The sequence below is a fragment of the Lissotriton helveticus genome, chromosome 3_1, assembly GCF_964261635.1.
Source record: "Lissotriton helveticus chromosome 3_1, aLisHel1.1, whole genome shotgun sequence".
NCBI classification, from domain to species: Eukaryota; Metazoa; Chordata; class Amphibia; order Caudata; family Salamandridae; genus Lissotriton; species Lissotriton helveticus.
This window is the reverse complement of record NC_136061.1, coordinates 759,750,265-759,763,601: the sequence shown is the minus strand read 5'-3', so window position 1 is coordinate 759,763,601 and position 13,337 is coordinate 759,750,265. Positions and strand designations below refer to the sequence as shown.

Genomic DNA, 13,337 nt, shown 5'->3' with positions numbered 1-13,337 from the left:
GAGAATAATTTCTTGAAATCAGTATTAAGGGTTCCTAGGGGCACGGCCAATTTTTCCGTGCACGAGGAACTGGGGGTTTCTTACGTAAGTGACAAGATTGCTGTTAACCCCATGTTATGCTGGATGAATTGTTGGTTAAATGATAACATTCCACTAACCCAGCTTATTTTAAGAGAGTCACTCACATGGGACAACAGGATGAAGGTCCCCTGGTTAAAGTATCTTTTTAAGTGCTTTGCAGATCTAGGCCGCCCTGATCTCTTTTCATCTCCTGAATCGATCACTAAACTGGATGTTATAACGGTCAAGAAAGCCTTTATTGATCGCAGATTTCAAGATAGGGAATCACGTGAGCTCAAAAAGGAAAGCGTTCGTAATCATGTATTAGTAAAGACCACCTTGCTCATGGAACCCTATTTATCCTGGCAATTGTCCAGCTATGACCGTTTCTTACTGATCAGGTTCAGGTTTAATTTGTTTCATTTCTTGTTGGCTGTACCTAGGGGATCTCACCGTGGGCAAGTGTTGCCGGCTTGCGGCTGCGACGACATGTCTCCGCAAGACCTGGCACACTTTCTTTTCTTTTGTCCCTTTTATACTGTACCGAGGAATCTATATCTAAAACCCTGTTTGAAAAAACTAAATTTTACACAATACCGTCCTGCACTGCACTTTCTACAGTTATTAAGTTGTGAATATTCCTTGTATTTATGTTGCTTTTTAAAATTGGCAGTAAAATTTAGAAATAGTATGGAAGGATAAAAATAATATATGAATTGCTATCACCTCTCTTTTACAATGGACTCCGCTAAATATTCTGATTGCTTGTTGTATATTTGTCTTCACCTGCTTATTTTACAACTGTATTTTATTTTTATGTATTAATTGTGTTATTTTTATATGTAGTGTAAATGCTTTTATGGTTGTCAATTCGCACAACCGAATAAAGTTTATTGACTTGACTTGACATTGCCTTAAAACTCTCCTATCCCGAGAGCACGCCGAGCTTGACGCACCATCTTTATTACCCAGCGACATAGCTTAGTCAGACTCAGGGGGTGTGAATCTCAAATGTACAAAATGAAAAAAACTGGGCGGCAGAGTGGAGACGTGAGAAGACCAATGTTTGGGATGCACTGTTTCCATGAGGGACAGGGTTAGTACGGATTTGCATTTGGTGGGCCCCTGTCTAGAGTGGCACAGTGGGTGAAAAATAATGCATCGGAAAAACTGCCTGACCGATTGCCAATGGTTAAACTATTTGTGAACCTTTATTCCATCACCTTTTGTATTACCAGTAGTATGCCTGGAAACATCATATTGGCACAGCTTTCCGAGCCTACTACACTCAATGTTTGTGAATCCCAAAAAGTAGTACATTTACACATATTCAAGGAATACTTTGACTGGTGCAGATTTACGACTTTTTTGATAAATCAGTCACTATATATATATTTAAGTTTCTCTCCAAAAACAAATTAAAAGCGCTTAATGAAATGAGAACTATGAAAAAAACAACAAAGACACAGCAGGACCAACTCAGGACCCCCAGACCCAACTACCAAATGAAGAATGCATTTGGGGGTGTGACACTACAGACACCCCCACTAAAGGTCCTCCCTTGCCCGTCTCACCTGGGTCTAGTAGTTCTCGCTGGGAACTCTTAACTACGATCACATAAAGCACAATGGCGTAGAGTGCCTGCCCTGATAGCAAACATTTTAAATGAGTTTTAATTGCATGCACTCTTCTTCATCTCTGCTAGGAGAAGCGTCATTGGTAGCGTTGTGTGTGCAGACACGGCTCCATGTTTCCAGTCCTTGCTTTTTAAATATAATTTTATCAAGTGACTGACAGCCCCATGTACTAAGACAGAGACGAAAATAGAGGTAGGTGTGCTAGCAATTTAATAGGGCAAATTTAACGAGTGCCTTTCAGACCGACCAACCCTATTGACCACCCCACCCTTCAAAATGTCATAAGCTATCAGATGCTCCTCCTCGGCCTAGGCAGTAAAGCTTTGGAACCTCACTCCTGCATGAATAAGACTTGACAAGTCACCTGGAATTCCAGAGAACACTGAAAACCTGGCTCTTTCTTTTCATATCTTTTATCAAAAGGGAGGGGAGATTGAACCATAATGGTCTCAATGCCAGAGTCTCAATAATGCTGTTTTGGAGACCCTCAACTAAACAATCACAGCATGCAGAGTATATAATCTCTGCTTAGTGTGGATTGTGTCCTCATAGTGTCTGTCATTGGAGTGTCCCGTTCTCTAAGTGACATCTATACCTCCACCAGGAGGGAGACTGTCTGGATGTTGACAGTGGTGAGTGAATTAAAATTCCCTTCTATCCTATAGTTGAATCTTTATTCAGGGAAGAGAATTTGGATGGGGTAAGACAAAAACAACACGGTGTTATGTGGATGAGTCACCAGTCCACAACACCTAGTGGTCGGGTCGTCATGGTTCAGCCTGGAACAGCTCATATGGGTCTATGGCCTTCGTCAGGAGCTAAAGTGAGAAGGCCATTTACTGTAGGCCTCAAAGTGAATCATGGGGGTGGGTAAGTTCACTCACCCATCTTCGTCAAAGGTCACACTTTACCTGAGACGGAGCGTGGCTTTAGAAGCAGTCTTTGGCCTATAACATATGCAGATATTTAAAAAACATAATGGTATGGAGTGTAAAGGACAAAAGGTTTTAGCTTGGCTTAAAACAGTCCTTCGTAGTGTTGCTGCATGACTAATTCCATCCGAATGTGGATGGAGTGAGTCATGCAGAAAAGCTGTGACCGTGATATTTTTTGAATATCTGCATATGTATACTTTTACATACGGCTGATAACCTAGAAACTATGCATGTGTTGTTTTGTTTTATACATGTAAAAATCTATGAAAAGTAATTAAGGGTTCTGGGCCCGTTTTGGAGGGGGACCCAACATAGGATATCACAGGCCCTGAAGCAGCCACTGGAGATACTCTCAAACGTGGTCATGTTGAGAGTCTGGGGAGAACAAACATTAGATAGATACGTGCTTCTCTTTTGCAATGTTGCTCTAATGGTGGTCAGACGAGAAGTCCTACAGAAGTAGGGTAGTGCTACCATCTTGATGGTGGACAAATGGAAAACAAACATGGACTGGTTCATGTGCGCAGAGGAACAGGTATACAAAGCCTGAGCATGCACAAAAAAAAAACAAATCGCAAAAGTTTGGGGCACCTGGAAAGGTCTGGTGGCAGACATGTCATAATGCAGTCAACCCAGAGCACAAGGGGCCCGCGAAGAAACCAGATGGGTGTGGACAAGGACTAAAAGTAGGGCATGACTGGCTGTATCGGGCAGCGGGCGTTTCCCCAGTGAGACGGAAGGGTCGGGGTCGGTTTGGTACCGGTGCGGGCGGTTTTGTTGCTGGGTGCCCGTTTTGCAGCAGTGCTGCAAAATCGTTTCTTGTAACAAAAGCGCAGCAGCAGTGTTCCAGCCCTGAATTGAAATGAACTAATACAAAAGTTAAATGTCTTTGAAAATTATTTTTGGGTATGTGCTGTCATCCAGGGGCGGGGGAGAGAGTCGGCGGTTATTTTGTTATGTTCCTCCAATGTAGCACATAAGGTTTCTTGGCCTTAGTTCTAGGCCAAGGATGTGATTTTCCCCTAAAGATTACGGCACTTAGGGAGGCCAAAGAAGCCTTAGGGGGCACTGTCTGGAATCTTGTGGGACAGGAGTTTGTGCCATGAAGGACTGTATTGCCTAGCTGGAAGGAGGTTTAGGGTTCTGCTAGTACTAACTGGCAATAGTTTTGTGGAGGCCATATCCATTTGCAACTCTGCACAGCTCTATCTGCTAAAGGGTTAGACAGAGCCTTCCCTGGATTTCCTACTTTAGGTCTGTGTTGGAAATGGCCCTTTTTGCAGGGTTATCCCCAAATGTTTTGCTTCTTCCTCCTATTTTTTTCTGACCTGTTTTGGGCACTTTACCACTGCTAATCAGTGCTAAAGTGCATATGCTCTCTGTGTAAAATGTGTTATGGATTGGTGTTTCCATGATTTGATATTTGATTTACTTGTTAGTCCCTAGTAAAGTGCACTGAGTGTGCCAGGGCCTGTAAATCAAATGCTACTAGTGGGCCTGCAGCACTTATTGTGCCACCCACGTGAATAGCCCTAAAAAGGTAACTCAGATCTGCCATTGCGGAGTCGGTGCGCAGTTTGTAACTGCCATGTGGACTTGGCTAGTGCGCACACTGGCCAGTCCCTAACTTTCCCTTTTCTCACACTCCTAAGGAAGGCTCAAGGTACCCCAGTGGGCAGGGTGCAGTGTATGTGAAAGGTATGACATGCCCTGGTGTGTGTGGCATGTCCTGATAGTGAATTACTGCACATTTCGTTTTTCACTATTGCAAGGCTACCTGTTCCCCATAGGACAGAATGGGAAGTTTGTTTATAACATCTGATAAACATAATAGGCCCTGGGAACTAGGTAGGAAAATAAACTTTAGTATGCCTGAACTCAGAATCTAAAGATGCATCTTTTAGTGAAGATGATTTTTACATTCTGTGTTTGAAAATACCACTTTTAGAAAGTAGGTATTTTCTTGCTCAGTCATCCTGTGTGCCTCTGCTGGAATGTGGATTGCCTGTCTGGGCTTTGGATGACAGAAGGCTGGGGAGCAGGAGTGGCTCCAGATAGTCTAGGTATGGTCAGGAAAGGACTGAATAGACCGGGGCAGCAATGGGGGAAGGGAAAGGAGATTTGTATGCACCTCAAAGAGCCTGGTCTGCCTCTGATAATGATGTCCCCACCTCCGGCCAGAAAATCACACCAGAGAAGGCAGAACTGGTTCTGGCTGGGCACAGACACTCTCTGCCTAAGAGATCAAAGGATTTTAGGATATAAATATTGGGACCTAGACCCCTGAACTTTAGAACTCTTTTGGATTAAGAAGACTGCCAAGAAGAAGAGCTGGCGAAGTTGTGTGGAGGAACTACCACTTTGCTGTGTGCTTTGCTGTGTTGGCCTGCAGTGGCTGCTTCTGTCTTGGGCAGTGAAAGGACTGGAGTGAACTTTCTGCAATCTGTTTTGTGAGTTTCTTCAAGGGCTTGAGGTAGAGCTTGCCCCCGTTCAAGAAGTCTCAGTAACAGCAAATACTTCAAACTCTTCTGTCCTCAGCACTGGGGACTGTGTATTTTGTGCTGCAACAGAAGAAAAGCTACTCGACGACGTCTACGACGCCGCTGCCGACTCCATGTCCCGAAGGCACAGCAGAGGGCACCGCTGCAACGCGACCCTGGTCTCACCAACGACGCCTGCTGACGCCTCCACCGAGCCGTTGCTCGCACCGCCACCTGTGAGCACCGCACTCCGCACCGCCTCGCTTCACAACAGCTCCTTGGTCTCCCCAACAATGCCGCTCCACACAAAAATCGACGCCGCTGATTGCACCGTGGTTCGAGGGCACTGCTCGTAAAGTTACGCAACGCACTGTCCTCATCCCATGCCGCAGCCTTGGCCTACCGACGCCATCGACTCCAGTTTATCAGCCGACGAAAGTGCTCCAGCACTGTGATGAGCATCGCCTTCATCTTGCACCGCGACCCTGGTCTCATCAACAACTTCATCTGACGCAGCCACCGAGCCATTGCTCGCACCGGGACCTGAGGGCACCGCATGTTGCACTTCGCACCGCAGCACATGACACCTGCCAACGCCAGTGCTCCTGACTCCAACAGCGAGGAGATCGACCTGCAACGCGTGTGACTTCGAGGGCCCCAACGACTCCTGCACCGACCTCCGGAACCGACGCCTGCGGTCGCCGTGTTTTCGGAAGCTGAACGAGAGGTCATCGACACCCTGTATTTCTAAAAGGTACTGTTTGCGGGTCTTCCAAAACTGTAGCTGGCCCGTGACGCCACAGTCAGGCAGAACTGTTTGGATTTGTTTGCTCACTACGCCGTGATAGCCCCAGACGGAGCTATTGACATTAAGGAACTATTTTAAAGCATATTTTGATAAGTGAAGATTTTTAAATAATTAACGGTGGATTTTTATCGTTTTTGGTCTTGCCTTAAGTATATAAAAATATTAGATATTTTTCTGAACTGGTGTGGTGTCCTTTTGTAGTGCTTACACTGTATTACTGTTGGTTTTGTGCAAATGCTTTACACACTGCCTCTAAGATAAGCCTGACTGCTCATGACAAGTTACTAAGGGGGTGAGCAGTGGTTATTTTGAGAGTGTAACTCCGTTATCCAGACTGGAGTGGTGGTTTCTGCCTGGCTTTGGCATATGCCCTAGCCTGCTAAAAAACCCTTTTCTAACAGTCTGACTTCCCAAATGTATAAAGGTTCATAAAAAGATCAGGTGTCATTTGTCTGATAACAGTTTCAATGAGGTCCTTAGTCGTCAGGAGTTTCTGCTTCCTAGTCAACAATGAGATTACAAGTACATTCTTCTTGGCACGAGCAGACAGGAGAGAAGCACATAAAATCATTTCCAAGTTGGAGCCCATACATGGGCATGGCACCACTGCTGGTTTCAGTGAAAGAACACTGGTTTGTTATTCTGTCTTCCGTTAGTTCTCAAGAACATGGCCTCCTTCTCTGCCATTCAGACGCCACCTTCAAAAGATAAAGATGGGCACTGAAGCTTTCCAGGACTTGTATTTATTATCTACAGACATGGAGAAGACAGACTGAAGGTCAAGCTCACAATTTGTGTGGTTTGGGGTAAATGTGTTCAGTACAATTGGAATAAATATTCTTTTTTTTTTTACAAACCCTCCAAAAATCAGCATAACAAATCCACATTAACGAGCATAATATCTAGAACATTATAAATGAGGGAAAAAACCAACAGCTGGCCAGTTGAGGATATCTTCACCACTGAAGCCAAAAAACATCCAGGGTCAAAGAGAAAAGGAAAGAAAGGTGTTTAAGGGTGGGGAAAAAAGGAGGTGACATATTTCGTGGCTTTTTAGTTTTTACATCAAGTACAACAACCTTTACTTTTTTTCAATCATTATACCTTTAAAAAGACAATAGCATGCAGTGCTGAAAAATATCTTTTAACAAAACTACCTACATCAAAAAATGCTTTTTCGCCTGCATTTTTGGGGGCTCCTATTGTGGAAGTTGCTGGAATTACACTTTCTACGTCTGCAAGATCAATGAATCCTTTACAGCTGGTATCCTCCCCAGAATCATAATACCGAAGCTAGAACAGAGGGGAACAAATAAAAAGTCAATTGAAAGATAAACATTCGTGTGCATGAAAAACAATTGAGACAAAACCCTAAAAAAAATACAAGCAACAAGAACATCAACTTCAACAAGTCTTGATTTTTTAGTTCTCTTAAATTATTAGGATTATGAGCATCTTGTAAAATAACATTTTTAATCACATTAATGTGACTTTATAGATTATATTACATAACTAACACAACCAATTCGGAGGTTATTAAGGATAAAACTGCTATCCTGTTTGACGATGATAAAAGGAGTGGGCAAACAATGTTTGCACTGCACTAGCAGTGGCGTAACGAAACTTGAGGGGGCCCCCCTGCAAAGCACATGGAGCCCCCCCCCAGCGGCGCGGGCCGCGCGGCCCACCATGTACCACTTTACCCTACCACCCTGCCAGAAATCTAGCATATTTTGCTTTGAAACCTCCAACATTTAAATGAAATGCCTCTAAATTGTCTTAATAGGGATCTAGGGTGTAGGGAATAATGTGCAGTTTCAGGAAACCCCTCAACCCATTTGTAGCTTTTGTGCTTGGTTTTTCTGATTTCAAACTTGCCTTGATGGGCATCGTTACATGTTTTGATCTCCTGTTCTAATATTTTTATGGCAGAGATTTATTCCTTTAATAGAATCTAATGACCTGCAGCCAACAACAGCACATTTAATTTGGTCATCATCAGACAGACCGCTTTCCTTAGATGCAGCAAGGATCTACTTGCCTACTTAGTTCACCATGACCATTAGCCATTTACAACCACTTTTGCTATTGGCTCAAAGGACAGATTTCTTTGTTCAAATGAAAAGTACTGACTCAAAACAGACATGCTGAATAACCAAAATTAGGTTGATTCTTTCCCTAAGACTACAACGACATGTTGGGGGGGGGGGGGGGGTTGTGCAGTTTCAGTCTAACTAATATTGTAGTCTTTTGACCCTTTTTTCCCTATAATAATGGTTGTTTTTTACATCATAACTTTTGAACCATTTGAACAATATCCTTTATGTTTGTGTTTCTTCTGATGGCATGTTTCTTTTTGACTTAAGCTTAGTGTGGGCCTTCACAGTGTGTATTTCTTTACCTGGAACTCCTATACCTTTGTACTATTACAGAAAAAATGCATTGCCTGTGGGGGCTAGCTCAATGTTCCACCTAAGGTTTCAAAAGGGTAAGTCAAAGTACCCTTAATGTAGCCTGTTTATCTCCGTGGAATGGTCTGTTAGGCAGGTTGGCAGGTCAGTAACATCTCAAGGCTTTACACTCTCTCCAGAGCCTGCCAGAAACGTTCTTGTTAAATGTACCTTTCACCATACATCTGTGAGCTACTTAATTGCCCACTAGTTATTCACACTACTCTTTCTTCCAAATTCTGAATGTCACCTTTTAGGAAGCATTTCAAAGCATAAAAAACAAATGCTCATGTGTGCTTTTGCATGTATTTTATCATAGTTCTGTAAATGAATATGATATCACTCGCTTCATCTAATTAGAATTACTTACCATATTGCTTTATTCTCTTTAAAACAAATGTTTACATTTAAAACTTGCCACAAGGCAATAGCAAACATTCACAAAGACATTTGGTTCTTCCTTTTGGACCTATTTACATTGCCAATGTTTTTTAGCGATGCTTTACACCGTCTGTAAAAAGCAAAATGCTTTTTGGCGAGGCTGTGCGAGTGCGCCATTGATAAAAAAAGAAAATTAATCGTGGCATGACGTCACAACGTAATAGCGCCCTTTGCATCCAGTAGGCACATCATGCATGCCTGATGACTTGATTGTACACATGCATAAACACCATGCGCGTGCTGCCTACTAAATGAAGCGGGTGACATTTTATTTATCTTTTTATTTACTGATCAAAGATTTTGGATGTCCAGTAAATAAAAAATAACAACGATCAACTGCGCTGGGCATTTCTACAAGTGGACTCTCTCTTTAGAAAATATCTGTTCTAGCTCTTTCAAGTAGACACATTTTAATACGCGTTGGGTAATAATGACAATCTAGTTAATTTATACATTTGTAAGCCTTCAATAATCCACAAGAAGACAAAACCCTACGATGTCGTATTTTTGGGCGTAAGGCTTGTGGTGATGCAGAAGTGTTGCTAAATTTAAATTATGGATTTTTCCAATAAGAAGTCTAGAGAATCTCCTATAAATCTAGTTTGTAAAGTATTCAGCTCAAATTTGTTTGCAGCATCATCCTTCAAAATTGAGACTAACCCCAAAGCCAAAGGCTGGACAGGTTCAAAATGGGCTGCTTCAAGAAGCCTGTAAGGAGTAAATTGGCCGATTGACATGCTATATGTCCCGTGATGCCACAGCTATGCTATATGGCATAGAACACTTGTCCATAGAGCTGATGAGAGGCTTTCTACTATGTGTACGGGGCTGCAAGCATAGTAAAAACACTACAATCTACTATATAACATTAACATCTAATATTCCCTCGTCGGGGAAGCAAAGCTGTGCTGGACATTACATTCACGTTTGCCAGTCTCGCTAGTGGTGTGCAACTAGGGCATAAGAGAGGCATTTATACACATAAGAGGCCGAGCAAAGTATGTGCACGCGTCCACCCAATCGTGTTTATGCAGCGCTGCAGCAGTTCACTGTATTTGTATTGATATGCATCTAGTAAGTCACATCTGATAATTTTTTGGGACATCGTCTTTGCTGTTAGTAATTCCTAAATAATGGACATGTGTGTAGATAGCCCTGAAAACCAGCGTCACCCAGTTCCACATACAGGGTACTGCAATGACAGGGGGACGTGAATCCGGAATTACTAGATTGTTCTGTCACGAACTTGCTTACAGCCAATGTTATGGAGCACAGGTTACCAAATTCAAAGGATCAACGAAAAAGCTGGTCTTGCAAGATTCGAACTTGGGATCTCATCTGCAGTTCACACCTGAGCTCTTGTATTCATATTCCCAGCTCAGTAATTCTGCCATGCCTACCACTATGGAAAGTTGTCTTGCTAGGGAGGGCCTGAGACCTACCTTTATCTACAGGGGCTATAATTTCTCCCTCCATGTAAAGTCTTTTTTTGTGCAGGGCCACTATAAATAGAATGCCAATAACCATAGTGTGCAATTGCAAAAACGGACCTTAATGAAAAATAGTGATACATAGTGGTTTTGAATGATTATAACTTAGAATAAATACCAAAAATAATTTTGTAAACCTCCCACCTTACGTTTTACCATCATTTATCATTATCCTTAATGAGTTTTCTAAGGACTCCTGTTCCAACAGTTACCAATTTGCTGAGAGATCAGGTCCAGCTTCAGCTAAGCGGAGTGACCCCGCAACAGTCCGACGGTCCTCCTCGCCCCCACCCGTCCCGAACCACCCCTGGCTCGCCTCCTGCCTATCCTGGGTCAAACTCAGACCGTGAACCAGAGGAGACTCACTCACCTGAGGGCTGAGGGCCTGCTGCTGGGCTGGGCCAGGCCTGAGGCTGCAGCTCAGAGTTAGAGAGGCGCGAGCGGGATGGGCAGAAGGCAGGCAGGGGCTGAGGAGGGGGGGCAGCGCAAGGCTAGCCAGGTAGGGGCCGGGCAATTAAAATGATGGCAATTGGCAAATAAAGGCCCCGCCATTGACTGACTTCGGACAGTCCTGCTGAGCGTGCCTTTGTCTTCTCTTGGCATTGGCAAGTTGGCTATGCGAGTATGCGTGCTCCTGGCCTGATGCCACACCTTATGCTAACGTACATTTTTTATTGCGTGCGACCTCATTGCGGCGATTGCGCATGTGTTGTCGCCCATACCCAACAAAGGTAATGAGGGCATTGGTCACCAGCCAGCCCTGCCCCCGCCCCCACGCGCATACGCGTCCCCAGTGGAAGGCGGAAACTTCGTCGACGTCTCAGAGTAAACAAGTGCACGCTGCGCCCGCGCGCACCTGACCCACCCTGTCCTGCTGCCATTGGTTGATATTATAAAGAGCCTGAGCCTCAGGGCCCACGCACCATTTAGAAATGCCTCAGGGGGTCCCCGCTGTGGCCCACACCGTCCACTCCAGTCTCGACTCGACTGACTCTCGAGAGTAGTCGGAGCCCGCAGTCAGTTCTGCTCACGCAGTCACACCATTAAGAGAGCCTCGCTCTCAGTCACTTACCAGTCATACCCGGCCCCCGGCCAGTGCGGGGCCCGCCCGCCTACCCCATTGGTATCAATTTCAGGGGCCCAGCCCGGCCGGGGCCCCGCACCATTCCTGCATGCATCAAGAGAGGCCCAGAGACACCATTTATAACTGCCGCGGCTGCCGCCCTCACTCACGGGCCCCGACCCGCACCGTTCCTCAAGAGCCGCTGCCTCAGTGCCAGCCTCATGCCACGGGCCCCGGCCGGGGCCCGCCCGCACCATGTAACAATTTCAGGGGGCCCCGGCCGGGGCCCCCGCACCAGTCCTCATCCTCAAGAGCCTCAGGGTCCCGTACGGGGCCCAGACAACATAAGTGCCTCACTCACGGGCCCCGGCCAGGGCCCCCCCCGCACCATTTCTAAGAACCTCAGGGGCCCCGGCCGGGGTCCCTGCACCAATTCTAAGACTCACTGGGGCCCGGCGTGCACCATTTTGTCAGAGCCTCAGCTTTCTTGCACCAGTGCACCACCATTCAATTTATTACAGAGGCCGGGCGCGGGATGCATGTATTACAGTGAGGCAGGCCCGGGGCCCCCTGGAGCGCAGGGCCCCCCACAACGCGGGGGTTGCGGGGGCTTGTGTTACGCCCCTGTGCACTAACACTGCAACAACTGTAAAATGACCTTTTATGGTCTGTTGCTGCAAAAGGTTAAACTGCTCTATACTTGTCAACGAATGAACACATTAGTGGTTAACAAACTGGAAAATCAGCTAACCGCATTTGTAAAAAACCAATAACCACACTAAAGGAATGCTGCAGTTATATTTTCATTTTAACTTCAGTAGTTGTAAAGTACCACCAATCAGACATTAAAATAAGTCTAAATTTAAAGTCACATACTAATTGCTTACTTGCAAACATATTTATACTAAGTTGCTAACCTACAATTGTTGAGAACCTGGATTATTTGTGTACCTTTCTGGTTAAGGTCGCAATGCACGGACAACGTTTCTTTTTCTCAAAACCTTTTTATCCGCACCAGAAGTGTTAGGCATCAATACAGTGTTATATGTGTATATATATACAATACCAAAATATGCAATAAATATGGCACAGTAAAGAAATGTTTTTGGATATGTCCCTATTGTCGATCATCCAACAGAAAGCACTGAACAATATACAAAACAATAAATGTGCCGTGAGGAGTGGGGGAGGGAGAGTGAAGGGTCGCAAAATTGGGTATGCTAGGGAGAGCCACAACCACCAATATCAAGCAACAGCCAGGAAGAGACATATTTGATGAAGAAGGGAACAGAACGTAGGCTCAAACTCTCCTGTTTTCAGACTTCAGTTTAACACACTAACAATACTAAAACACCTAGTTTAGGAACCCCTAACCGGTCAGACAATAAAAAGATTGAATTTGCTGTAATTACACAGTAGAACTTGCTGACAAAACATCCGGTTTGAGAAAATAATCACTGGTCGAGCTCTACACAAGGTCATCTTTTAGGACAACACATTTTCTGGTGAAGTCAAAGATCTAGTACAAGCAACTTAAAGAAAGCATAGACACTATCTCTCAAATTAAATATATCTAACTGCTGAAACCACACTGGCTTCAGTCTGTAAATAATTTAGGAGTGTGACTGCAAGCAACCAGCATGATGCCAATGACAATATTGACATTTTGGTAAAGCAAATATTTTACATGCTCAAAAAGTTGGAAACCAAAAGTGTAGTTTTCAAAACTACTATACTGGTTTGGGCACGTGATTTTTCATACCTTTCTTAAATGCAAGTTATTGACTACTTAGGTGTGCCGCTCGCAGTCGGGACTTTGTGTTTTTTACCTACTGACATCAACATTTGGGACTTCCCCCAGCTTCCCTGGAACTCTGTCGATTTGGGGCTGACCTGTGGACACTTTGGGGCTCATCTACTGGAGCGGGACTGCGAGGACCAGTAGTCTCTGCGGCTCTCCATCTGCCGCACCT

The 13,337-nt window shown here is 44.6% G+C and overlaps 1 protein-coding gene across 5 annotated transcripts in view; it reads right to left on the bottom strand.

The window, feature by feature from the left end:
- SBF2 (SET binding factor 2) overlaps nucleotides 1-13,337 on the bottom strand; it is a 2,295,537-nt gene that overhangs the window by 17,518 nt on the left and 2,264,682 nt on the right. For all 5 annotated transcript variants that reach the window (XM_078680952.1, XM_078680953.1, XM_078680956.1 and 2 more), the window contains one exon: nucleotides 7,082-7,213. In XM_078680952.1, coding sequence (XP_078537078.1) covers nucleotides 7,082-7,213 — 132 coding nt within the window. The remainder of the gene's footprint in view (nucleotides 1-7,081; nucleotides 7,214-13,337) is intronic.